Raw genomic sequence first — 26,237 nt, 5'->3', positions numbered from 1 at the left:
ACAGACACTTAGATACGTGTTTGGCTTGAATCTGGAGCCATAAATGCATAATAGTTCATAAATAGCTATCCTTACTTTATTTGCTCCAGTTGTTAACTAAGAAAATGAGAGCAGGGCTCAGTGGGTCAATAGGTGTAAGAGGAGACATGTCCTCTGTCCCAGTTTGTGGTCTTGTACTCTTGGATCTGGCATGCACACACTAGCTGTGATTGCACAGAAGGGAACTGAGTCTCTCATGGTTTACATGATGTTTCTTTTAATAAACTGCAAGATACGATTCTTGTGTGACGTTATCTGTAGCTTTTAGTACTGTATGTAGCTTCTCATAGTCTTGTTCTTTCCTAAATGTGGTGAGAAAAGAGGACATTTGTCCCTCAAGGCATCTCTGCATCTTCTACCAAAGCATGTTTGTCAGTGCAGTCCTTTTAAGGTTTGTCAGTAGGGTCTCTTCTCTCTGTGGCAATGCCCAGAAGTACATCTGTGGAAGTGACCTACTCTTGTCCTGGAAAAGCAGAAGTGGAAAGAGAAGTGGTATCTAGTGGGGTATCTTTCTTCTCCCTTCCTGAAACCACAGGTCTCAGTGATTCTCCAAGATGACTAAGGTTTCTTTCAGCCTTGGGCTGCTTGATTTTTTCCGGCATGTGTTTCAGCTGAACATAAATGTATCTGAGTTAGTTTTGAAGTAGCCAGCTCAGGTGTGGTTTGCATTCTTCAACTCCAGCAATAATTATGGTTTTCAGCAGTGTCTAACTCCCCTTGCTGCTTAGGGAGTCTGTGATGAGCTGCTGCAGTAAGAGACTTGAGTTCCCAGATTAAAGCCAGATTGGGTTATCCAGACTGCAGTGCTGGGATCCAGTAACTCTCCTTTACAAACTGAGCTATTGCAGTGAATTCTTCAGGGCTTTTTGCTTTCTGCCTTTTGAATTTCTTTTCCTGTGAACTTAGCAAGTGTGGCTTTTACCTTTATCCATGACTGACCTTTTCTCAATGCTATCTTTCTGCTTAAAAGCTCATACCAGCATGTAAGCTCTTGTCATCTTCTCCAGCAATGGCTTTGTGCCAGGATCACACCAGTCTGATAAAGTGCCCTGAACAGCCTGTCCCTTCTCAGCCTGCCTCGCTGTTTGCAGCATCAACATTCTTGTAGTGGCTCTGCTCTACCTGCTTCTCCGAAATCCACCTTCTTTGGAGACATTTCATCTCTCCTGATGGCTCCAGAAATGTCACTGGCTGCATTTGGTGCTTGCTGGGGCTGAGCCTTCAGGAGTTGGCTCTTGGAATGGATATGGTGATACTACGCTTTGAAGTCAGACCATGTGTTTTGTAAAGTGCAGGTTTTTGATCCTTAAAAACATGAGATGGTTAAGGCAAGGCATGATGCCAAATGGTGTGGGAAAAATAGGGTTGAGAAACCAACTGCTGGGATGTACCAGGGTAGATGTGGAAAGTGTTTGAGTCGATTTGTGCCAGTGCTGTCCTGAACTTGTCTTTTTTATTTCTGTTTACACTTCATTGAGGAAGGCTCAAGTCCATTTCCAGATGTTTCACTGCAGTACTGTAGCCCTCCTTATACTTACCAGGAACTGAACTTCCCTCTGTACCTGCTCTGCCACAGTGAATTGAGCTGCTGTGGGTCAGCACCAAGGAGGTCACACAGCCTTTGCTCTGACACAGGAGCCCACAATGAGCCATCTCAAAGGCAGAAACCTAACCTGGAGTGAGGAGAGAGGAAAAGAGAGTTCAGGATAAATTACTGTGGACCTCTGCTGCCTTCTTCTCTGCATTATAGTCTTCAAACAAATATGTGTGGAATCATAAGGTAATTTTTGTAGGAAGAGACCTCCATGGGTCTCTGGTCTGACCTCCTGCTTTATCCAGGATATTGGGTAAATCGTTCCCATCATTGACTTGTAATGCCCTGCTGAAGACAGCAGCAGCTAACAGCAGCTCTGGTGGATCTTGTGGATGATTTCCCCAGTTCCCACATGTTTTGCTGTGGACTGGTCCTTTTGGAGCTTGGCTCCTGCCTAACAGGTTCCCCTGGTCCTTCTGCCCCAGTTGCTCTGTGTAACGGGGGATCCGGGAGCACCCAGAGCTGTCTGGCTGTCTCTTCACCCACGCTGTTTGGACACTGGCCTTCTTGAGGCAAAGGGATACCTTTTTGAATTCACAGCTCTGAACAAGATTAGGCAGCTGTTGCCTTTAGTTGAAATGTGTTTGTCTGAAAAAAAGAAGTGTAACTCCTTCCCCAGCATGCCTCAGATATATTTCTGTGTTTTGACAGATCCTTAAGGTGATTGACAGACCTATAGTTGCCAGCAGCTTTTTATAGGAGCTTTTCTTACCACACTTGTCTTGGGAAAGACTTTTTTTTTTAAACACTTAATCCATGGTTTGAACTTTTTTTTTTTAAATCTCAGCAACAGCTGATTTAGGTAATCTCAATAGATCCATTGAAATGTCCAGTAACCAGTTTCTTTAAATGTAAATGCTGAGAAGTTAGGTTGTAATGACTTGGTCACTGGAAGTTATGGAAAACAAATCAACAAGTAGTTTTTTTTCCTCTTGTAACCTCATTTTCCCACTTCTTTTGTGACTTTTCTGCCTGCAGTTTACCTGCTCCTTGTGCAGCCACAGTCTTTTTACTCAGCTCATTAAATCACGTTTTTCATCAGAGTTTAGACTCTACTCTTAGACAACATTTCCTTCTAATCTCCTTTCTTTATTCTTACCTCAGCTGTGGCAGAAACCACTTAATGGAGGCTGCAGGCCTTGAAGTTGGTCTCAGAATAGAGGGGAGGAGGAGATGTTAATCCTTCATACATTTTTCAGTGTTTCTGAAGTCTGACAGATTTGTGCTGTGAAAATATGTGGTTCATTGACTTGCTGAGAATTCATTGTCTGAATAAACAACTTACCAAAAAAACCCCTAAAAAACAAAACAAAACAAAAACCAAACCAAAAAAGAAAAAAGACCCCAGATATATATTTTTGCATGGTAACATCAGTAAACCCACAAAAAACATACAAAGTTTGTGAGTATTTTGGCTCATCTGCTACAATTTCTAATACAACAGATTGATTTATCTGCTCTTGGTAAGATTAGCTGGGTTCAGTAGATTAGGGCATCTGCACCACAGCAGATGTGAAAAGGGTCTTGCTGAAGGAAGAAGCAAAGTAGATGGATGATGCTTGTGCTTTTAGAAGGTATTACTTAAACCCTGGTGGGTTATTGGAAGAGGCAGGCTTGGGAATTATAGACCTTTCCATCCTGTCTTACATGTAAGATCAAACTTTTATTTCAATCAGTGAAATTTCCTACTGAAAGTAGGAGTTAGAAGGTATTTTCAGTGAAATGAGAAATAGAGATGCTTCAAGCTAAGAGGAACACAGAAGAAAAAGAATACATGAAACATAGACTTTGCACTTTGTCTCATTCTTTCTTTAATATCCATTTCCTCACTTTTCTATTATCTCTTGCACAAAGTGTAGCTTTCTTTGTGGTGCTGTAAGTGGCTGTTTTCAGTGAATTGTAGAAGGGATGATGGAATAAAATCAAGCAATTCTCTGCTTATGTGTCGTAGTTACATTTAAACAATTGAGTTTATATGTGCAAGCAAACTTTGCTGCCAACTGAGCAAGATTAGAAGCCTTTTCTGATGGTGTAACTCATACAAAATACACTGCCCAAAGCATTGCTAGAAATGTGACATAGTGGCATTTGCAAGCCCAGGCTAATATCCACAAGGATTCCTACATTTCTAAATGCAGAATCTAGAGATGCCTGTCTGACTAATACATTGGTAAGGACATGCCTGATTTTATTAAATAAGATTCTGTGTTTTGCCTTTATTAGATAGCACTTTTTTTGTTTGTTTATTTTTTTTTTTTCCTGACTAGCTAGTAGTGTCTGGGCAAGATCCACTGTTAGCTCCTGGCTTCTTGAAAGTAAAAGCATCACTCTGTTTCTTTGGAAATTTGCAAAATTTATTCCTGTGCATTGTAAACAAGGAAGAGAAAATATAGATGTTATGTTAAAAGGGTTATTGTTGATGCAATTTGTATTTCCTTCTTTCAGTCTATGTGCCACTCATTTAAATAACTTCCTTCCCCATCCCATGTTTGTGTTGGATGTCAGGTTGTCTGTTATTGTTTGTGGTGGTGGCCTGGGCACCCACACTCCTGGCACTCATCACCAGGAGTTCATGCTGATGACTGGACAATGCTAAGAATGCAGATGCACAACAAATGCAATTAAAATGGCTTTTTTCCTTTCAAGAACATGGTTGTTAGGTATATTTAAAGGCAAGGGTGTGAATTACCTTTGTAACTACAGTTAGGTTTATTATTTTCTTTGAAGGTCACAGCTTTTCCATTGCAGGAGTTCTAGTATTTATTCTGGCTGACCAGACAACTGGACCAAAGGTTTTTGCTCAGCCTTTTTTAGGCAGCAAAGTACTTGGACATTTTCTGTCTAAAGAATAGGAAAATATTCGAGATTATACTCAAGTTGATAGCAAAAAAGATAAATAGAATAGAAATAAATAGAACAAAGGCAGGAACTTAAGCTTCCTCTTTGATTTTTTGAAACTTACATTGTTTTGCCACTGAAACAAACTTTTTGGTTTGAACTTTATATATATGCTTAGGAGTTTTTTCCAATAAATAAATAAAGGTTTAAGAAATAGGTAATAACATGGAAGATGGTGAAATACTGATTTTTGGAAAAGCCAAAAAACTAGAAAAGATACAAGGCCAGATATTCCTGAGATTTGGAGAATAATTTTTGCATGTAACAGCTATATAATGGAAGCTGACTGAATTACTAGTCCTGGGAGAAAATGAATTGAGCAGTTATGTTTTTCTGTTTGCCTTTTTTTTTTTTTTTTTTTTTTTCCTGATGCAAGGATTTGAGACCATCAAATTCAATTATTAGGTGGTATGTCTGAAACAAACAAAACAGCTGTATTTTCAGAAAACATAATAAAACAATGAATATATAATGTCTTAGACTTTTTGTATCCTCCATATGTTACATGAAAGATTTCTCATTAAAAGCCAGAACAAGAGAACAGCCTTTCCCCCTTCAAACCTGAAACTTTTCTCTTCAAAAGTAAATGGATACATTCACAGAAGAAAAATTTGGCATACACAAGAAGTTCTTTGTGCACTGCCAGACCATTCCTGGCTCCCCCTGTGACTGACCTGGAGCTGGCTCTTGCAGCCACAGGTGCTCCCAGCAGAGTTCACAGGAGCTGTGGGTGGAGATGCTCCTTCTCTGCTCTGTGTTGTGCCAGTGGCCACCGAGTCCCAGGGGCAAGGTGAGTGTCTGGCTTGTGGTCTCAGAGCCTGAATTTGACTTGGCTGAGAGGTGGGTGCTGGGCACAGGAGACAGGGGCCCCTCCTGGAGGAAAACCAAAGCACAGGTGCATTGAGCAGAGGATCCCAGCCTGGAAATGCTGGTTTGAATTCCCATGGTGGGTTGAAGGGGGTCAGTGCACTGGTATGCCGCCTATTATCCGATCTTCTTTCTGCTCTTACAGACGCATCATTTCTTCATCTGATAATTTGCTTCAAGGACCAGAAAAGTGAGTTTAAGGAATTTGCCCCCATTGCTGAAAGAAAAACCTGGGGACCTCCCAGGAGCTCATTATACAGTTGTAAGGACCTACATGAAGCCAGGGGTTCTTGGTGTCAGGGGCTCCTTACAAAAGGAGATATTTGCTACAGTATTGATTTCAAAATGGGCTGTTTTATTTAAAAGTGCTGAGCTTGGAGCAAACTGAGTTCAGCACATTAGTGGTTTTTGGGTCCTGATCTCTTCAAATGCCAGAAGAGGAAATGAAGTGCCTCTTCACAGGGATACTTATAATGACTGTCATGTTTACTCATGTGAATATTTTCCATAGTGTGACCATGAAGTACAAACATTTGGAATAACATGCAATCTAGAGAAGTGTAGAGAATTCTTTTGTCACATCTGTTAAATAGCATGAGCAAGACAAGGATAACAGTTCATTAACACCTCCAATAAAAGAAAAAAATACTTTACTGCTACCTGTATGATGTGAAACTATTTGACAATTAAAAATATACTTGCTGAACTGTAGAATACAGGATCTCACACAGGGTCTCATTTAGGAATTTTGCTCATTCCTGATTGTTGCTTAGGAATTTCTCTTTGTTTCTTTGGGGTGTTTTCTGTTTGGTTTTGTTTTTTGATGTTGTTGTTTTTAAATTTTTCCTGCTGGAACAATTCAGCATGGCAAATGACATAGCATGAAAGTCATAGTGGGCTTTTTTTTCTATTAGTGTCACTCCTTCAGACTGGATCAGCCAAGTAAGAATGACTTCCCAATTTTGGCTTGTTGTATAGTGCTATGTGTAGCAAGTAGTAGAAAGGACAGAAGTAGCTGGGCCCTCTATAAGTAATGTTTTTCCAAGCAGCATATTTTTCTAAAAATTCTTACTTGTACTTGCTAGTGTGGCCCAGCCAGACCAAATCCTACAGTGGCAAGGCACCTTGTGAAATGCTAGATCCTAGGAGAAATCTTTAAATCCCATGAGTGCTTTGGGATTACCACTCCCTTATGCTTCAATCTGCTGGGCAGTGCACCAAACAGATTGCTGACAGAACATTTATTGCACTGATACCTGCAAACACAAAGTAAGGAGGATTTATGCTGCAACTGCATGCAAGGGAATCTGGTCTTCAAGCTCAGAAAAACTAGAACTTTCAGAAGCAAATCCTAATATCAGAGCTTAGTCCTTTGCATGATCTGGATGGCCCAGCCAACCAGATTGGTGGCAGAGAGACATCATCACTGCATGGGTTATGTCTGGTGTTAGTGTTATGGAGAATAGAGGGAAGAGAGAATGGAAAGAAAGAAATGGAAGAGAAATAGTAAAAGTGAAGAGAACATCTGGGTTATAGATTTATTTGGAGAGAAAATCCAGTGTAAGTCATCCTGTGGGTCTTATACGTGTGCTGTGGTGGTGGCAATATGTCCTGATTGTGGCTGGGGTTTCAGGGCTTTGGCCTTTGTATAATCAGGATGTCAAAAAGATTCTCTGTCTAGAAGATTTAAAAGTAATCTGTAAGCATAATGTGATATTGGATATAGAGAATTTATTGATCAAAATGTGAACAGAATAGGCAGGAGTGTCTTCTCCAGAAGGTGAGTTTTATCACTGCATTTTGGATTCCCATTCTTCTCTTCTTCCAAATGATTCTTCTCCTTTAAAAAGCCCATATGAGGTAAGATGTCTGAGTGTGGAATTCCGTGGGTTTCCTTGCCACTGTGTAAGTTTGCTTTGCTGTGTATTTTGGAGGATTTATCCCTGTGGTGTTCTGTTGGCATTATGGTACTTGCTCTCTGCTTCTAAAATACTGGCAGAATGTTGTAAAATCAGGCCTTTATCTTTGCTGTGAGTAAATGTTATTACAAAGCAGCACTCCAGCCTGCATCTTCCCTTGCATTAAACTACATAAACGTACTGGTTTCACTCTCTCTCTTGTTTCTCTTATAGTTTGGACTTGATCTTGGAGGTTTTTCCAACATAATTGATTCTGTGATTCTGCAGTGGCTTTGTCCAGCTTGTTAGTTGCCTTGTGGAAGTGAAGCTATGTGTGTCTTGCTGGATGAGGGGTAAAGCCTAACTCATTTTGCTCTAAGCAATCTCTTGGGTTTATGCTACAAAAGGTAAACCCCTCTGATGCAGTGCAGAGCAGAGGGTCAGCTATTAGGGGTATAATTATTCCAGTGAAGAATGCAGGGTGGTTAAGTGCTGCTGTCAAGCTGGGCTGTGTTTTAGACCTATCCAACAGGAAAAGAAGGCTAAGAAATAGCTGTATTTTTCTCCCATGACCTTGTTTAAAGGTGATATACAGGACCTTACTCCTCCTGGTTTTTCTTTCCTGCAAAATACACTTATTTTGTTTAAATGCTGATCCCACAGTCCTGTGAGCAGTTTCAGCTTGACAAGGAATGTTTGATGTAATCTTCTGAAATTAGGCATGTAGGTGTGTTGTGCTTATTAGCCTGCTAGTGGCCGTTTTGCTATTTTATCTCAATTATAATTAAAAGTGTTACCAGGAAAGGAGGAAGAGGAGGTGGGTCAGGAAGCTGAAGCTGGATCCAAGGCAGGATGTGTTTGGGCCTGTGGATGGGCACTGTCTGGCAAAGATGTGCCTGTAAGTGTCTTCTAGCTATCAGACTACATTTATACTGAAAAAGGAGATTTTTGGTGCCAAAACATTAATTTTGCACTGTTACTTGAAGAGGTTTCTTGCCCCTTGATTCAAACTTCTGCATAACTCTCCTCAAATCACTCCCATTAATGCACAAAGTGTTTTGGTCAAACTGAGATAAAGCATTTTCCTCCTATGAAATTATTTGTTTTCCCATACAGGGAGATGACAAGGTGCATGGAATTTAAATGTGACCTGCAAAGTGTATCTATTTGACTTAAAGTATCTTGTTTCAGGATCTCACACAGACCATATTTTTCCTTGTGAGTTGTGACTGACTCTTCAGGCCTTGGGAAAACAAACAGTGCTTTTGTTTCAATCTTCATCTATAAAATGAAAATAAAGTTGAAGACACTGCTGCATGTCCTTCTACTGTTTTGGCATTCCCTTGGAGTGAATTTGACAGGGATGTTGATGGAGAGCTCTTGAAAATGGCTGGTGCTCTCTGGCTCACTGTTTATACAGCCCTGGATCTGCAACTAAGCCAATTCAGAACTGCACCAAGAGATTGGGAGATCCCTTCTGTCTAAATCAGTGCATTTGGAGTGACTGAAGTTTGTTTGTAGGGGTAAAACAACCACCCCTTTAAAAGCAACTGGTAGTGTCATCAAGGGAATGGTGTTGTAGTACCCGGTAGTGATGGGGAAGATAAACCAAATCAATCCTTGCAGAGAACATGCAGAGCAGTCCCCTTTGCTGTGCAGAAAAACAGACAGCCTTGTGTTACTTGTGATGGGCCAGACAGGGCCTTGTGCCAGAAATTAGTGATGGTTTAAAGAACCAAATTTTGCTTCTGAATGGGGCAATAATTGTGTAAATGAGATTTTTGAATAGTTAAAAAAATTATTTTAACAAGTGCCAAGTGAATTCTTTTCTTCTGATGAAATTGAGGGCTGAGTTGTTTCTGGTAGAAAATGAAATCCTGTTTCTTTATGGAGGGGGAGGGGGCAGAGTGAAAAACCCATAAAGATGGGACAGAGTGAAAAACCCATCAGGTCTCTGGTGAGGAAGGAAACTCACTGTAGGTGTTGTCGAGGAAGGGGTGCTGCTTCTCATAACCCAGAGGAAAGGGTGTGAAATGTGGTAATAATTGTAGGAAATAATTGTCATCATTGTTCTGGCTGGACTGTGCCCTACACAGCAAAGGGAAATAAACACGAATCTCTCTGAATCTTGTTACTGTGCTGGTTTAGTTTCAGTACAGTAAAGGAAATTCTGAGGTAAAAGGGATCTTGGCAGGCTTTGTTTTTCCTCTGCAGAGGGGTGGGAAGGAGAGCAGAGTTTAATTGTACCCTGTAAAATGTGTGTGTTTGGTCTGAAGTATTTCAGGCTCAGGCAGAAGGTAAAACAGCTGTATAAACTCCTGACTTGTGCCTGTGAGTTAATGTCTGTTTGGGATTCTGATATCAAGGATATATAAAAGTTCTGGGTTTTTTCCTCTGTCTTCCCTGCAGTCTTTCTGCTGGGCATGAGGAAACTTTTCTCCTTGAACTTTGATTTATCTTTAGATCTTTTCTGTCTCCACACCCTTTTTTGGCCAGGCCACTGTGACCTTTTGCCATCTGTGTTTGACTGCTCTGCTTTCAACTCTCTCCCTTCCTTATCCCCTGATCCTCACTGACCTCTCTGGATGTCCTGCTGGCCCTTGGTTCAGTTCTCCCTGCCCCTTTTCTGGGCTGTCCTGCAGATTCCTGTTGGCTCTCACCAGTCCTTTGCCTGCTGTACCCCAGCCTGCTCCATGTTCTTGGCTACCCTTTCCATACTGCTCACCTGCTCTCCCTTGTTCATTGCTTTCCACTTAGCCTTTCATTGCCTTTCTCTTGATGCTCCTCTCAGTAGCTTACTGGTGACATGAGCCATTTCCTTACCCTCCTTCCCCAACACGTTTTCTTAATCCCTTCACAATTTTTGCCCTATCCCATTTGGACAAACAGTGAGTAGTTATTCAGTCCCTTGCTCATCCCTTGCATCCAGACTACGTGCAAAATCTGCAGCTCCACACTTTCGAGGAAATCTAATTCCATTTTTACGAGCTCCAACCTTTGCAGGCTGTAATTACCTCTTGCCATCATCACTGAGACCTCTTTCCTGCTGGCTCAGCTGACGCAGGCATGCACACACACAGGTACATATACCACATCCCTGACTCCCCCAGCTCCTTAGCCTGGGCCATCAGCTCACCTGCACTGCTTGCTGTCACTGCCCCTTGGCACAACTCTTTCAGCTGCTCCAGGCTCTACCTCATTTTCCTCCTGTCTGCCAGGTATTGTTCCCTGAATTCTCCTTGCCTATCAAGCTGGTGAGGAAGGGCTTGCTTCTGTGTATCTGCAGTGTCTTTCTGGGTTGGTTGGGCCTGACTTTTGCTATATTGAAATACCCCCAGTGGTTGCCTCCACTGGATACCATCATACCTTTGTGTGGAAGTGCCATTTCTGTAGCATGTCCAGCCCCCTGTCAATGCCCAGCCTTGACACAACTGCTCTGATTTTGTTGTTCCCATTAGTCCTCCTTGTCTTGCCCTCCTGGTCAAACGCAGGTGGGCAACTTTCTACATAAGGGTGCTTCCACATTTTAGTCTAGCCTAGGAAATAAGCATCATCCTAACCTGGTACTGAAATATTTTTTAATAGCTATGGTGAACTTATTCATAGTGTCATGTTGCCTGTCAGTGAGGTTAAATTCTTATGCTGACCATTCTAAGAAACGAAAAAAAAAAACCCAGACACTTCAGAAATTACTTGCAGGGTGTCTGCAAATTTATGGAGGATTTAAAAAGTAAGCTTTCATGGAGAAACAGACTTTTGCCAATGTGCCTGTTTTTTCTACCCCTGGATGCACGATGGACATTGTCACCACTCCTTTCTTGGGTAAAATGCTCCAAACCCTTAAAATACTGAGAAGAAGCCCCTGGGTGTGAGAGATGAAGTAATGTTGCTGCATTCACTCTGGCTTGGGCATGCTTGTCTGATTTCAGTCAGTGGAGCAATCATGGTATGTCTTTTGTCTTCTCCCTCCTTCTCCTCGGAGGTCCTCTGGCAGGTCTTCAAGGGTAGAACTTGTAATCCAACATTGCTTGATTCAAGATTTAAGAGCAGAAGTCCAAGAAAATGTAATTTTAAACATAGAAAAAATCTCTGCATATCCAGCCCATCAGCACAGGGCACCCATTAAAGGCTTCTTTCTCCTGCCCTTCATCCCTCAATTAATTTTCCTCATTTCTTGGTGTACATGAGTTCATCTACTTCAAGCAGTGGGGCAGCAGAACAAAGCAGTTTTCAAAGGAAACAAAGGCCATTTATATCTAGTTTTCATTTCCCTTTTCTTCTATTTGGTAAACTGTACAATATTTAATAACAGAAGACTTGCTTGTTCTTGTGTCTCAGACTCTGAATTATTAAATCTCAGAATCTCTGATTCAGATAAAGAGTAATTAGTGTGTGCAGTATCTTCCTGACACGTGCTGGAGATGTAATCAGGAACCAAGGTGCTCTGAGCAAATGCTTTGTTAAAGTATACTGTAAAGTACCATCTTATCAGGAATGGAAAGAGCCTGTAGTCAAAGGAAAAAAAAATCCTCTTGGAAGCTGAGAGCCTTGGGAAGATGGGATCAGGTATATATAGTGTTAGAGACAGTGCTCATCTGCTGGGTTTACCCTTCATTAAATTTTCAGCAGAAATCCTCATAATATAGTGTCAGCAGAAACGCAGGCAAAGCTTAAGGGATTACACTGATTATTATGTGGATGTAAGTTTTGGGTTTTGTTTGTTGCATTAGAGCTGAAGGAGTCATTTGGGTGCTTTGCTTGGATTCATGCCCACATCTAACCATATGGTACAGCAGTTGATGGAATGCAGATAATAACTTCGTTTTCTTTACTATTTAGGTTCAAACTTGTGCTAACAGGTCCCCTCCCAAGCTTTGTTTCAACCCACTGGGTGAACCTAATAGGCAAATTCCTCTCTGCATGCCTCAGTTTCCCCACACAGCAAAAAGCAATAATAGTAATAATACACTGCTTCTCTTCTAATGTGTTTGGAGTGCACAGATGAAAAGCACCAAATACTAGCTTGCTGTTTAATTATTTGGCCTACTACTTGTACTCAGTTTGTCCGACCGTGCAGTAGGAACACCCATGTTTGGGAAACCTGGACCTCCCATATCTATCTGGGCAGTTCTGCCAGCCTGCCCAGTTGGGCTGTGACCTACAGCATGGCAAACACGACTGGCATTAGTCAGCTGGCCACTTCAAAAGGTGAGGGGGAGAAGGGAATGAAAACTTGCAGGGGAAAACCATGCTTCTAACCTGAATAGGGCAACCTTTTCCTCTTCTGACCAGGGAGCCTGGATATACAGGCAGTTTCACTTCCTAGGTAATTTCGAGATCTGTTCATATTTCAAAAGAGAAGTGAGTCAAACCAGCTAATCCATGTAAACTGTTGTCATAGGTATGTGGTGAAATGCACACCTGTCAGCCCCGAGCAGTTGCTGCGTGGGTCTGGGTCAAGGCATATTGGTGCCCCTCTTTCCCTGGGTGGAATGGGAGGCAAGGTCACAGGCTCTGGGAATACCAATTTCTCTTTCCCTAGCAAATTACTGGTGAATGTCTTTTCAAATCTGTGGTACTAAGGCATACTGTGAGCATGAATAGCATATTACTACTTTTTACAGGATTAAATTTATCCCAGGAGGAACCTGCTTTGGAGTAGACTTTAAAATTTGGAGGCAGGATAAACCAGCCCCAGAGGGCTGATAGCAAGGTGTGTGCTGTTCAGAGGTGTCCTGACCTTCTGAGAACAGGGATAGATAGATAGATAGATAGATAGATAGATAGATAGATAGATAGATAGATAGATAGATAGATAGATAGATAGATAGATAGATAGATAGACAGATAGACAAGTAATAGCTAATATATCTACAATATCAATACCTATTTTAAATCTTCCAGTTGAAAAGGAAAATGTTTAAACCTTGAAAATAAATCAGTAGTTTAGAAAAACGCATAATATGGAATAATTGTACTAAGAATTGTATTGTGCCGTAGCATTTCACCAGTTATACCAAGCCTATAGGCAAAGGCTTATGCCTTGGATTTAAAGAGTATCTAGTGTGTCCTGGTCTCACTGTAGAAACCACATGTAGGAGGAAACAGTTTCAAAATGCAAGACTTGCTGTCATTAGTTGTCCCTCAGTCTCTTGACTCTAAAAGCTACTCTACCTGAAACCGACAGGCAATCACTATAAGGGGTGTTGGAGCTGATCTTCAAAGTCATGTGATTTTTTTATAATGTTTTTAAGGAACAACCTGACTGCAGACTCACATGTTACTCCATGAAAATTTTGGGGAGATAATAGTGGTCCAAAAGTTTTGTACAGATACAAATATAAGCACAAATGTAAAATGAATATTTAAGTGTAAGTGGTTCTTAGTGCCCCTGAACTTACAAGCAAATAAATATTTGATTTCATAGCTCTTACCCAGTTTCTGCCAATAACAGTATCTTCCAGTATCAGAGTTGACCTCCAGGTAGAATGGAGAGCACAGATTTCTCTTTTAAGCAGCTGAAATATAAAATGCTTGATGCGACCTGAGAAAGTCTGACTATTGGAGCATTCCAGCTGTCTGTGAGCTAGTTTCAGCCGATCCATTTTCCTGTGTAGTGTGATCTACATGACATATTATTGGCTTTTCCCCTTCTGCTTTTTTTCCTTTGCCAGTTTCATTGATGTTTCTCCTGTTTGTGGAGATGATGCTAATGAAATCTTTTCTGTGTGTGTAAGCCACCATCTTCCCTCCTTCTGCTCCATAGAGCTGTTGTCTCTTCCATTGACTGCTGCAGCTTTTATGTGAAATGGAAGTTATTAAATGTAGATGGTATCTCTACAGCAATTAAAAGTTTAAGTACATATAATGAAATTGTTTAGCTGTAAACAAGATGGAAGTGACCCTGTATTTGGTTTTATGCCATAGGCAATTGCTTTTTTTATCTGAATGGCCTGAATAACTTAGGTCTAAATTCTGCATATGGTCTGCAGGTATCTAGGTTTTAAGAATTATTTGTGCACTGAGTAGTTCATGATGATCCCAAAGTTTTTGCAGGAATGGTGTTAGAACATCTTGAACTAACTTTTTCAAGCACCTAGCCTACATACTGTGATTTTGTTTTTCACAGTTATGCCTAAACCTGAATTCCAGAACTTGTTTTTAAATGCTGCCTAAATATTTTCTTGGTGTGCAAGCTGTCTTACTAATTCTGACTGAAGTCACTGTAACATTAAATCACAGTGAAAAAAGCCAGAAATATGCAGGATCCAGGCCACTAGTTGTACATGATGAGGGAGGAAAGCCTTGCACCATCCCACACTTAAAATTTCCCATTCAGCAGGCCCTCAGTTTAATACCTGATGTCCTCATTTGTGTTATGTGGGAGACAGTTTACATGCCAGGAACTGGAGAAACTTGCTCTGGTCTATGATTTTGACATTGAAAAGAAAACATCATTTCTGGTTCCTCTGCATACATTTCTCCCAGTGAAGTGAGTCTGGTGGCACCTCCATGCCTTGCTGTGGTCCAGATTATTCCTGGCAAATGCTTCCCACTGGTGTTAGCAATGGTGAAGGCAAGCATGTAAGCAAGGTTTACTGATTCCTGTTCTCATTAGTCATGTCACTTAGGTTATTACTGCTGACCTCAGGAGCTCTCTTTTCTTATCCCTGCCAGCCACCTCCACCTCATGGGAGAGGTATGTTGGGGAAGTTGTAAAACACTAGGGTAGAGGCAGTCTAGGCATGTACTAATTTTTAATTTTTCTCCCCCTGCTTAATATCTTTTCCAGTATTTTCCAAAGGTCAGGAACTGCAGAATGCTTGCTGTCAAGCTTGCACTTGCTTTGCTGCTTTTGAAATCTGATCTAATTTTGCCTTTTTCCAGACTTTCTGAATGACTGCAGGTCTTGGAGGTTTGAGCTTCACATTACTGAATAACTTACTGCCACTTGTGCTGTATAATACTGACTTTGGGTCATGATTCTGCAGGCTTGTTTCAATGTCTGCTCTGTTTCTGGGGGTCAGTCACTCAGGAGGTAGCTTTGGTCCTCCTCTGGTAACAAATGTCTCACATGGCTCTTGGTGATGCTGTTGGGGGCTTGGTGTGGCCATCTTGGTATTCCTCTGCAGGGAGAGTGAGTGAGGAGGTAAGAATTTGCCTTTTAGCATTTTTAATGGTTTGGAGCTGAGTGAACACACCCCAAGCTCTATGCCTTTTCAAGTCCTGAGATCGTGGGAATGCTGTGTGGCTACACACTGGGAGTCCTATGGCATCATGGCAAATACCGTAGTCTCTGTGAAATGCATGCAACAATGTTTGCAGCTTCTGCATGCTCCAGTCATGACAACCCTGGCAAGCTCTATGATAGCTGCTGGCTGCAAGTAGGTCTTGTAAATAATGGGAAGAAAATCAAATACCACTGTGAAAATGTTTTGTAAGCCTTCCTGTGTGTCCTTAGCTTGGTTGTGCCTGGCTACTCTGAAATTCCAGAGCAGAAAAAAGCATTGAGCTGTTGAGGACGCTAGAAAGAGAGTGTCATGTTGACCCAGGGGTTTCTGTGTTGGTGCTGCCTGGGGCTGCCTTTCTGTAGACCAACACATGGAGGGGCCACCTCTGAGCAGGTTCAGCAAGCTGATGTTGCCAAAGTGTCATATTTCTGATTTCCAGGTAGCCCTCCTTGGTGGCAGCAGCAGGAAGGCTATCCCTGGTAGATTGCTTGTTGTGAGAATGGGGTTTTTTGGGGTCTCCAGATATCCAGACTGGGATTGTGATGGGGTAAAAGCATCTGCCATGGGAATGGATCTGAGGTATAGATACATTGTGAGTAGTGCTATGACCATGACCCTTAAACACTGCTGTTTCCTTGGTTTTGGGTGTCATTACCTACCAGGAAACAGGTGGAAATATTGTCCAGGAAAAATGGACCAAGCTTTTGCACTAGGCAATTTGGGTTTTGGCAGCTGGGGTGAGAAGGCCAGTTTCCATTGAGCATCTGTTTCAATGTGAAAAATGGCAGGAAATCTGTTTTTTCAATTCTTTGGACATTTGTCTATGCATTGACTCAAATGTCCCAAATATTTCACAGCTGAGATAATAACAATAACCAAATAATGCTTAATTTCAACATTGCAAATATCTGAAGCAACATTAAAAAAAAAAAAAAAAGCCTCCATCCAGAACAAGCATTGCAAAACCAGCACTTATGTGTAGGCCTGCATCATGTAAAGTGGTAGCTAGAGAAAGTTTTATCCTCTCTCCTTTACCCATTTGTCTTTGCCACCTGCTCCCCTGTTTGGATTTGGGCATCCCTCATCTTTCCCCATAACAAATCTTTCCAGTTCCCTTAATCACAGGAGTGATGCAAGGAAGCTAAAGGCAGTCCTGTCCCACTCCCTTTCTCTCCCTGAAACTTGTGCCTGCTTAAATGTGCATTGCCTAACTGGCAGACAGGCAAGACTGTGTGTTCCTGTGGAGTCAGGAATAAGAGGAGCATCAGCAAACTCCTGTGCCATGAAGACTGGGGGAACTTCTCAGGTTCTGCTCTCTACTTGTAGACAGGACAATTTCAGAGCCCTAGTGCTTCTGTTCATTGATTAAAATGAAAACTAGGAGTGTGCAACTTTGAGCCCTGTGCCATTTTATGTATGGAAGAATAAAGTGGGCCCCTGGAGAGCAGGAAGCAGAACACTGGTCACAGGCTGCTTTGCTTCCATCCCTAGAAATACCTCTTGTCTTTTTTACTTCTACTACCATGGGAGGGTCCCTAGCTGCAAGCCTGTGCACATGTGAGCTGAGCAGAGTGGTGGATGTCACCCCCTGCCTCTGTCCCCAGGGAGCACCAGCTTCCCTCTACCTTCAGGATCTCCTGTGTGAAAGTCCTGGGCCCAGCTAGCCCCTCTGCACACCAATCTGTTTGGATTTTCTTCACAAATCACTATGAAATTCTGATGCAGTACAGTACAAAAGGCTGTATAGCTTTTTTTCTTCTAGACCAAACCTGGACAGAGTTTTGTTTCTTAAGTGTTGAAAACCTACAAATGTAACTATAATTAATTAATTAAAAGAAATTTTAGCTATTTACAAATCTATTAAACTTCCACGGTGTAAAACACAGATGCACTTTCAATGTCAAACATTTTTTATAGTGAGGAGGTCAGAGCTCTCCTGCAGTTTCCAGCAGGGCTGCACCTTTCAGTACACATTTTTCCTCCCTATTTTTTTAGCTGTTTGAACTGCCCTGGAGCAGAGATGAAAACCACTAAAATGACAGCATGACAGAAATGCTCCACAAGTGAACAATCTAGGATTTTTTTTCCTTATTTTATTTTCCCTTCCTTGACTGACTGCAAAAACAGCTGGAACAAAAAGAATCCAGCTTCATGTTTGGAGAAATCTTTGGGTATTTCATTAAATAATTGCAGCAGCAGATTTTTAGCTGGTTGTAGGGACCTTTGCTGTTCCTGTGTTCCTGCTAGTCAGTCTGGATTGACTTCAGTATTTATGGCATGAACTGAAAGAAGAGGATGATGGCAGAGCCCTCTTGCAGAGGCTGTGGGTGCTTGCTGGGGCTTCCAGTGCCACAACCTCCTCTTCATCCTCCATCACGGGGTGCTAAGCCACCAAGGCACCTGGCAGTGTGGTGATCTGTGTGGTTTGCAAAAGAGAGGCCACTCCTCTCCAAAGAATGAGCTCAGGAACACTGGCCCTATTAATTTATTTTCATTGGCATTATTAGAAAAAAGACCCAACCCCAAACCTCTGTTGTCAGGATTTTCTTTAAATAGCCAATTCTGGAAACAGGAAATTCCTTTACCTCTGGAAACAGGAAACAGATCTGACTATTACATATTAGTTTTAAATCTTTCAATTATCCCCTGCTGCCCATCACCTCTGACTTTCTGCTGCTCAGCAAAATTCTCTATTTAGTTTTGATAAAGTAGTATCTGGGGGAAGTATTTGTGGAAGACTCAAGGGTATGCTACCATGGAATAAATCAATGTATTTTGTTTTAAAGTTGGCAGGGCTGATGTTTTCTGTATCCATCATGTCCATTATTTGTATGAACACAAGAAGTTTTTGATACAGAGGTGTACAATCTGTTGACTAAATAAGAAGGAAGAAAATGAAGATTGGCATCACAGAAGTCAATGAAGGACAAGATTTTTTAAAAAAAGTTAATAATCAAAGCCTACTGACGACAAGAAAGGGCACAGCAGTGGAGCTGAAATGCTCTTAGAAATTCAGGGTCAGAAGTGACTTAAAGATATCTTGTAATCCACATCCTTGCCCCTGAGAAGGCTAGACATTTATCTTCAAAACTCTGATGAGGGTGACTTCACAACCAATCAACAAATCCCATGTTAGGCCTTCACTCTCCATATTGTCAAAAATATTTTCATTATACCATCAAAAATTATTAGGTGTAAAGTAAGGTTTTGTTCTTTGTGCAACAGAAAACTGCTGACCATCCTTTTCAAGCAGTTGTCTGGCCTTAGTTCTCTGTATTCTCAGGCTGTATTTGCCACCTATTAAGCATCTGAGTTTTTCCCTATAGATCATGATTCCAAATGTCTTTTGGCTCTTGTTGCTTGGTTCTCAGACTCCATGCCAAATGTGCCTGCCTTTTGGTTGTTTCCCAGAGTGGGTGAAGTCTCCATCTGAAGCCTCACAGCTGATGAGCAGAAATAGCTGCCTTTTGAACTATGCCTGATATCCTCTGAGTCTGTGCTTTGGGATCCTTGTAGAAACTGTGTGTCATTCATGCCTGAACCATTTCCAAACCTGTTGGTAACTTTGGTGTTTTGGTGGCACTGCTGCCTCTCTCTTTATTCCACTTTTGTTTCTGTGGAGTACTTCTTTCTGAGCAGAGCACAGAGCTATTAACTGTTCTGGGAATGTGTTGGCTCTTAAATAATCACATGTGGAGGCACTGGGCCAAGTTTTGGTTTGGAGTAACTGTTTTTTCTGCTTCCAGACCTTGATGTAGCTCCAGAGAAATAAAGGTGTTTACGGATGCATTATGAATTAGCACCCTGGTTGCCAGCCCTTTGTAGCCAGGTCCCAGCTCTGGCTGGGTGCTGTGACACCTCTCGTGCTGTGAACACACTTGTGCAGGTGGGAGTTTCTCCATTGATCTCTTGTGTTTGTGGTCAGATTGTCTCCCTGTCATGGTGCACTGGGTCATTCTCAAAGCATTTTGTAAGCCTCTCGCACACAGGGTGAGATTCATCTTTGCTCACTCCAGCCCTGCTGCTGCCCTTGACACTGAATTCATTACCTCCTGGCTGTTCCTTCCAAGGCTGGCAGGACATTAGTGCCTCACAGCCTCTTCCCAAAGCATTCCAAGAAGTGCAGAGCTGCAGGGGTGAGAGGGGATCAGTAAGCTGTATTTGCTGTCCAGCCTATATGATGTTGGGCTCAAGAGATCTCTGGAATTGGAGGGAGGAGGGCTCCCTGCTGCTCTCCAGTACTGCAGCTCAGCCTTGCAGACCCAGGACACAATATGCATACCATATCCATGCCATGCACTCACTGTTTGTAACCATACTTGATGCTTAGCTGACTTCTCCTGCAAGTGTCTCAAACAGAGACAGAGAGGTAGTGGTTAACACCAGTTTAGAACTGACCTGCTGCTGATAGATACAGTTATTGATCTCTATGTACCCTCCTGGGCAGCCAAGCAGGAAGTAACTAACCTGGGAAAGTTGATCTTGTACAGTAAGCAACCACCCTAAACTTTAATTCACTTTTGGTCCATGCTTTAAATGTGACATCTCTGCCAAGCACCATGCACTGCAGAGCTAAGCCCTGCAGTTCCACCTGATCCCTGACATTGGTCTGGTCAGGATACAGTGCTTTTGATCTTAACTTCATTAGCTCTCAGCAAAGGGTAGCTGCTCTTGGCAAAGGATTCTAAAACAGTCGACACATTAGTAATGAATTAAAACAAACCTGAAATAACTCTTTGTTTTAATTCCAGCGTAGCGTGTTGAAGCAGTTCAAGTATGCTTTGGCATGCTGAGTAGTAATGGAGCACTTTTTTTTTTTAATGTTGGTTAGTTTGAAAAATAATGGCTGATTGCAGCTGAAACAATAAAGACGTGTCTTCTAGATCAACTGTAGCTCTCAAAGAGTCTGCACTGTTCACTGACTGTTCTGATACCTTCTTGGTCGAAATAAGTGTGACAGTTTTACCTTTGAAATGATACCAGTGAGGAAAAAAGTGATTAGCTGTTAGTTGAAGAGAAGCTTCCAAGTGATGTCCCCAGAAATATATGGAAAAACAAAAAATAACTTTTTTTTTCCTCATCCAAAACAGTAGTCATATTAATTTTTGTCTTTGCCGAGTTTCTCTGGAGCCTGTCATGGTGTGTTCCAGAGTTTACCTGAGGTCAGTGGGAGCCTTCCTGGTGTTTTCATCATATCCCCATGCAGCTCTGTCATGGTGACAGCTCATCTTTCCAGTTCACTTGGGGAGGAGGCTGGAAATCCTGATTCTGATGCAGAGGAATGGACTAGCCAGCTAACCAGTCTGTCTGGGTGGTTTTGGTGTCAGCTTCCTGGATTTCAAAAAGGCAGCTGAATCTGTTTTATTTGGTGTCCCTGAGCTGGGGTGCTGTGTTTGTGCCAGAATTTGGGTGGCAGCTCTTGAGTGTCAACTCAAATGTGTGTACAGATATATTTTGGATAGAGGCTAAGTTTCCTACTTATGCAGGGGCATTGCCAGGGCCCCTGAACATGCACAAGAGCTGGGCTTGGGCTCAGTACCTGCTGATTGGCACTTCCTAGCAGCTCTGCCCAAGGATGTGGCTGGTGGCTATAGCAGAGAATGAGGGCAGCTGTGAGAGTAATCTCCCAGGCTGGCCAGATACACCCCCTGTACCTCCTTCACCTGGGAGTTGTATTCAGAGCTCATAATAGTTCATTATTGCTGTGCCCATCAACTTACACAAAGGTCCTAATGATTCTTGTAGTGTTCCCCATGTGCTGGGCACTGAGCACAGTCTCTGGGTATGCAGCGTGTTATTTTCTAATATGACCTTCCTGCAAATAATTTACCTGCAACAAATGATCATCATACTCTTGTTGGTATGTTAATCAGAAGATTTTTTGGTATGAAGCATTTTGGAGCATGACTTCTCTTGAAGGCATTAAGTTTTCAAGGAGTTAAGTATGTTCATGTGCATTTCACAGAGAGCCAAGTGAAAAATGGTAAGTAGGTTCCCTCTGCTGCCTTGAAGGAGGGTTGCTTTTCTTTTTTTAAAACATAGATGGCCTCTGCTGTCTGCCTTTCCTTTAAATAAATGCATAACTTGTAGGTTTGTTGGCTTTTTATTGGAGAACTATTGAAATTTGGACCTCTGGTTTCACACATGTATTTTAAGCATTTTTGTTATTTTCTATAAAATATGAGTGGCACATTGTGTGAAACAGTCAAATGGCTGGATTTCTAATGGCCAGGGGCTTGGAGCGTGTGCTCTGGGAGAAGAGAATGAGGGACAGGGGTTTGTTCAGCCCTGAGGAGATGGCTTTGGAGGAGACCTTACTGCAGCCTGTCTGTGGGAGAGTTGGTGAAAAGATGTAGCCAGCTCCAAGGGACAAGGGTTGCACACTGGAGTGGGATCTTCTGAGAAAATATTAAGATTAGAATATCTCCATGAGGAAAAAAATTGTGCATTGGTACCTTGCCTGAAGAGATTGTAGGAGCTTTGTTCTCAGAGGTTTTCAAAGCCTAGGTGAAGCCAGCCCTGTGCAACATCACATGATGTCATGGTTGGCCCTACTTTGAGCAGGAAGCTGCAGACTTCCCAAGGTCCCTTCCCACCTGAACAGTCTTATGTAGTATTTATCCATAAATACATGGCTTGGAAGTGAGTGGAATGCAGTGGGGCCTGGACTTGCATTGCCTTTGGTATTCCACTTCTAAATAGGGTTAAAAACATGACTCTAATGTGATTGTGGTCAACTTGGTGTTAGTGGGAAATTCTGTCACAGCAAATGTTTCCGTGAGCAGTTGACTGCTGCCTGCACAATTGCATCCCCATGTGGGAACACTGGCAGGGTGTTTATCTGTGATGCAGCAAATACGGCCCTGAAGTCATCCGAGCCTTCAGCCTCGCTGTTGTCCCTTTTTCCAAACTGGTGGGTGAATGCTGACATACTGTATGATTTGACCCAGATCATGCTGCAAATCCAAGTTTCATTACAGGAAACCGGAAGAAAAATCAGATTAAAGTTTTCTGGGCTTTCTGGAGTTTGCTCAGCCCAAGCATGTGGCCCTCCAATTGTTGGGGTGCCTCTCAGCGGTGAGGGGCTGGGCCGTCCATAGCTGGGGATGGCAAACCCTTGGCCAGCCCCAAAGCCGGCGCGGGGCTGAGGGGCTGAGGGCAGCAGCGGGGTGGAGCCGCCAGCTCCGATGCTTTTGCTGCTGCGTTTTCAGCAGCTCCGGCTGCGGAAGCGAAGCCCAGGGCGTGCGGTGGGAGGTGCGCGGTGGGTGCGTGTGGACGCGGTGCGCGGCCCGGGAATGGGCGGCGGGAGCCGCTAGAGGCCCCTCCAGGCGCGGCCATGGCGCCGGGCCCCGCTGAGGCCGCGGCGGGCGGCGCCGAGCTCCGCGCTCCGATCCCGCCTCTGTGAAGATGAAGATTAAGATTAAGAGCCCCACCTGGAGTGCTGCATCCCGCTCTGGGGTCCGCAGCACTGTAAAGCCGTGGCCATGTTGGAGCGGGTCCAGAGGACGGCCCTAAAAGTGGTTGGAGAGCTGGAGCACTTCTCTGGTGACAGGCTGAGAGATTTGTGATTGCTCAGCCTGGAGAACAGAAGGCTCCAGGGAAACCTTCCAGTGCCTAAAAGGGGCTTATAAGAATTACAGAATTATCAAGTCCATCTCCTGGCCCTGCACAGGACCATCCCAAAGAGTCAGTCACACCAGGTGCTGGAGAACATTGTTCAAAGGTTTCCTGAACTCTGTCAGGCTTGGTGCTGTGACCTTTTCCCAATACCCTATGGGTGAAAAACCTTTTTTCTAATATCTAACCTAAGAAAGATGGGGAAAGATGTTTTAGCAGAGCATTTATTGATAGCACAAGTGGTTATGGTTTTAAACTGAAAGAGGATTTTAGACTGGATACAAGGACATTTTTATGAGGCTGGTGAGGCACTGGAACAGGTTGTCCAGAGGGGAAGTACATGCCCCATTTCTGGGAACATTCAAGGTCAGGCTGGATGGTGCCCTAAGCAACATGGTCCAGTTGGAGATGTCACTGCTCATGGCAGGGATTTGGAACTTTAAAGGTCCCTTCCAACCCAAAGCACTCTGTGATTCTGTCAAAAGGGAGGCAAGGCATTGTGGCCCTCTGTTTTTGTGGGATCTTTGCCACCTCTACAAGTCCCCTTAGTGAATCCCCAGACAAACCCCACAGGAGGTGAGCTGAGCTGAAAAAGTGTCAATGGGTGCATGTCTGCCCCAGCAGTGGACAAAGGCAGATTCCTTTCCAAGTTTTATCTGTGGCTCAGCCTCCACAGATCCCATGTTTTGCACCAATTTCTGCAAGCACTCATCTTTCTGCTGACGCACAATGTGAGATGGCAGAAATGCAAAGTTGAAAGCATTACCTCTGCCTTTTCAGCTCTGGATTATTTTATTCTGCCTCTGCTTGTCATATTTATTCTCTGGGAAATCTGTGCTACTTCAGGTCACTGGTACTTACTTATTCCCTATTTTTCTTTTTGTCCTGCCTCTCTTCTTAGTCATGAGGGTTTTAAAGCAGAAATTACTGGTGGTCTGAAGACTTCAGCTGCATATATTTATCATATGGACTATGTTTGGCCATTGCAAAGTATGTTTGACAGTGCTAAGGTAAGTGGCTAAATGCCTTGGTGATTTATAGTCCACTTAGGGCACAAACATAATTACTCATTTACCTCATCAAAACAGAAGTTCAGCATTAATGAGGGTAGTTCATCATAGCTCCGATTCCCTGATATACTTTGAAACTTAGGGATCTCAGATGGGCTCTGGGAAGGGTGCAGAGAGCAGAGCCTGCATGCTTGGTGTGTTCTCTAGCAAGGTGTTGCTGGGTGCTTGCCCTGTCCTTGTAGCCTGATCCATTTGGCCTTGCAGTAATTGCAAGTGAAAGGGAAGGGAAGTATGTTTTCTTCTAACATGAGTACTTCTGAATATATTTTTGAAGTTTTTTGGGTCTGTTCTGCTGAGTGTATATAGTCTATATAATAGCAAGCATTATGCATTTAAAATATATCCAAAGTTGTTTTGCAAATGTTGGGTAGCCAAACAGTATTGAGGTACTCCTTCACATTTAAAAGCTTTATTGAATTTTTGGCAAACACTTCTGTGAAAATGATATATATATGTAGTCACTTAAAAACAAGTGATATGTGATCAACTGATGAAAAGCATGTTTTACACTGTTTTTCCTTTTCTACATCTCCAAATGATATCAGTTTTTATTTCTTTATTTTTAGAGGCATGCCAAATCAGCCTTTTCAGTATGGATGTATTATTTTTATAACCTTAAGTACAACAGCACTGGGAATGAAGTCCTGAGCTGAAACTTGAACTCCCAACTTTCTGACTTGCAGTCAGATTTTGTATTTTCATTTTTAAGCTTGTAAAAACTAGGGAGTTAAAAGTTGTGCGAATGGTGCTTCAGCAAGTTTCAATAACACTCGGGCTGCAATGCCTGTCTACACAGCTCACCCCATCTGCCTGTCTCTTCCCCTCTGCTTTTTTATTTTTTTGTTCTTTCCCTCTTTATATTGTTTAGGTTTGATTGTGTCTAAACAAGAGGCTGGCTACCTATACACGGTATCTTCTGCTATTTTCAAGTGTAGATTTACAGTGCAAGAAGACTGGGGAAATGCTTCAGAGGTGGGAAGAATGGTGAAAGGGAGGAAAACCCTTCATGAGCCATGACTTTTAAGGGCTAATTAAAGATTTATTTCTATTAGCTCTACCTCATGAAGATTTTAATAAACCATTTCCCATCTTCTTATGATGGGAGGTCTAGGAGAGAAATTGAACTGCTCATTCATCAATCTATCACCAGTAACCTGGTTGTTTCTTTCACAATCCAAACTGCTCAGTTTACAGCAGATGGATTGCCCTTCCACATCCTTCTTTGTTCTTTTTTGGGGGTCAACTTCTGTTTCCACCAAATCTCTTTCTTCAAAGCTGCTTTTCACAGAGCTGTCCTCATTCTCCATCTCGTCCTGCTTTGCAGCTCTCTTGGATGTGCAGTGCTTTATGGCTTGTTCCTGCTTGTATCCCATGGTTGTGCATCTTGCTCCTGGGAGGGGGAATGGTCACCAGGATCCAGCAAGCAACCTGAAGGAGTCCAACAAGTATGCAGCCTTTTACCAACCCGCAGGTGAGCATGCAGTGTCATGCCAAGACAGCAGGAATGAAGGGCAGGAGGTGTGATGGAGACAGCCAGGTCAGGGGCAAGGACTGCCAGGTTCCTGCAGCAGAGCTGCCTCCTTGTCCTCAGCCGTGGTTCCATCCTGGGATGATGCTTGTCTGACCCTCTGGAGGTTTGTCTTAACTTCAGTGTAGCAGGCTGAGACACAAGTGTGCAAAGGGGAAGAAAGAAGACATCCTGATAAGTTTCTCATTGGTTACTTGGCAGCAAATCAGAGCAGACTTTGCCTGGGGCTCAGCCCTGATACCCCAGTGATCTTTACTCTTTAAAGCACTAGAATAACAAACATAGCAAAGTGTGCAAGAGAGAACATGACACTCTCCTCTCCCTTCCCATCTCTGCCTCTATCTCTGCTTTTCTTTGGTCCTGGTAATGTTCTTCTTTGACAAAGAGGGTATAAATTATGGGATTTACTTCTGAGCAGCCCATGGAGTAGCCTGGGGCAAATCATTCCTAGAAGGTGCTTTCCTCTTCTTAAATGGGTCATTAACGTTTACAGCT

At 42.7% G+C, this 26,237-nt stretch overlaps 1 protein-coding gene across 3 annotated transcripts in view; it reads left to right on the top strand.

The window, feature by feature from the left end:
• STOX2 (storkhead box 2) overlaps nt 1–26,237 on the top strand; it is a 141,563-nt gene that overhangs the window by 12,940 nt on the left and 102,386 nt on the right. The window contains exons 1-2 of one of the 3 annotated variants that reach the window (XM_079305630.1): nt 24,046–24,154; nt 25,539–25,685. The exons of the other annotated variants lie outside the window; for them this stretch is intronic. Coding sequence (XP_079161756.1) covers nt 25,562–25,685 — 124 coding nt within the window. The 5' untranslated portion in view covers nt 24,046–24,154; nt 25,539–25,561. Of the gene's footprint in view, nt 1–24,045; nt 24,155–25,538; nt 25,686–26,237 lie in introns of those variants that run through there. 3 annotated transcript variants of the gene reach the window in all.

The sequence above is a fragment of the Erithacus rubecula genome, assembly GCF_903797595.1.
Source record: "Erithacus rubecula genome assembly, chromosome: 5".
Lineage (NCBI taxonomy): Eukaryota > Metazoa > Chordata > Aves > Passeriformes > Muscicapidae > Erithacus > Erithacus rubecula.
Note: the sequence above shows the minus strand (reverse complement) of the source record. Positions and strands in the feature narration are given on the sequence as shown.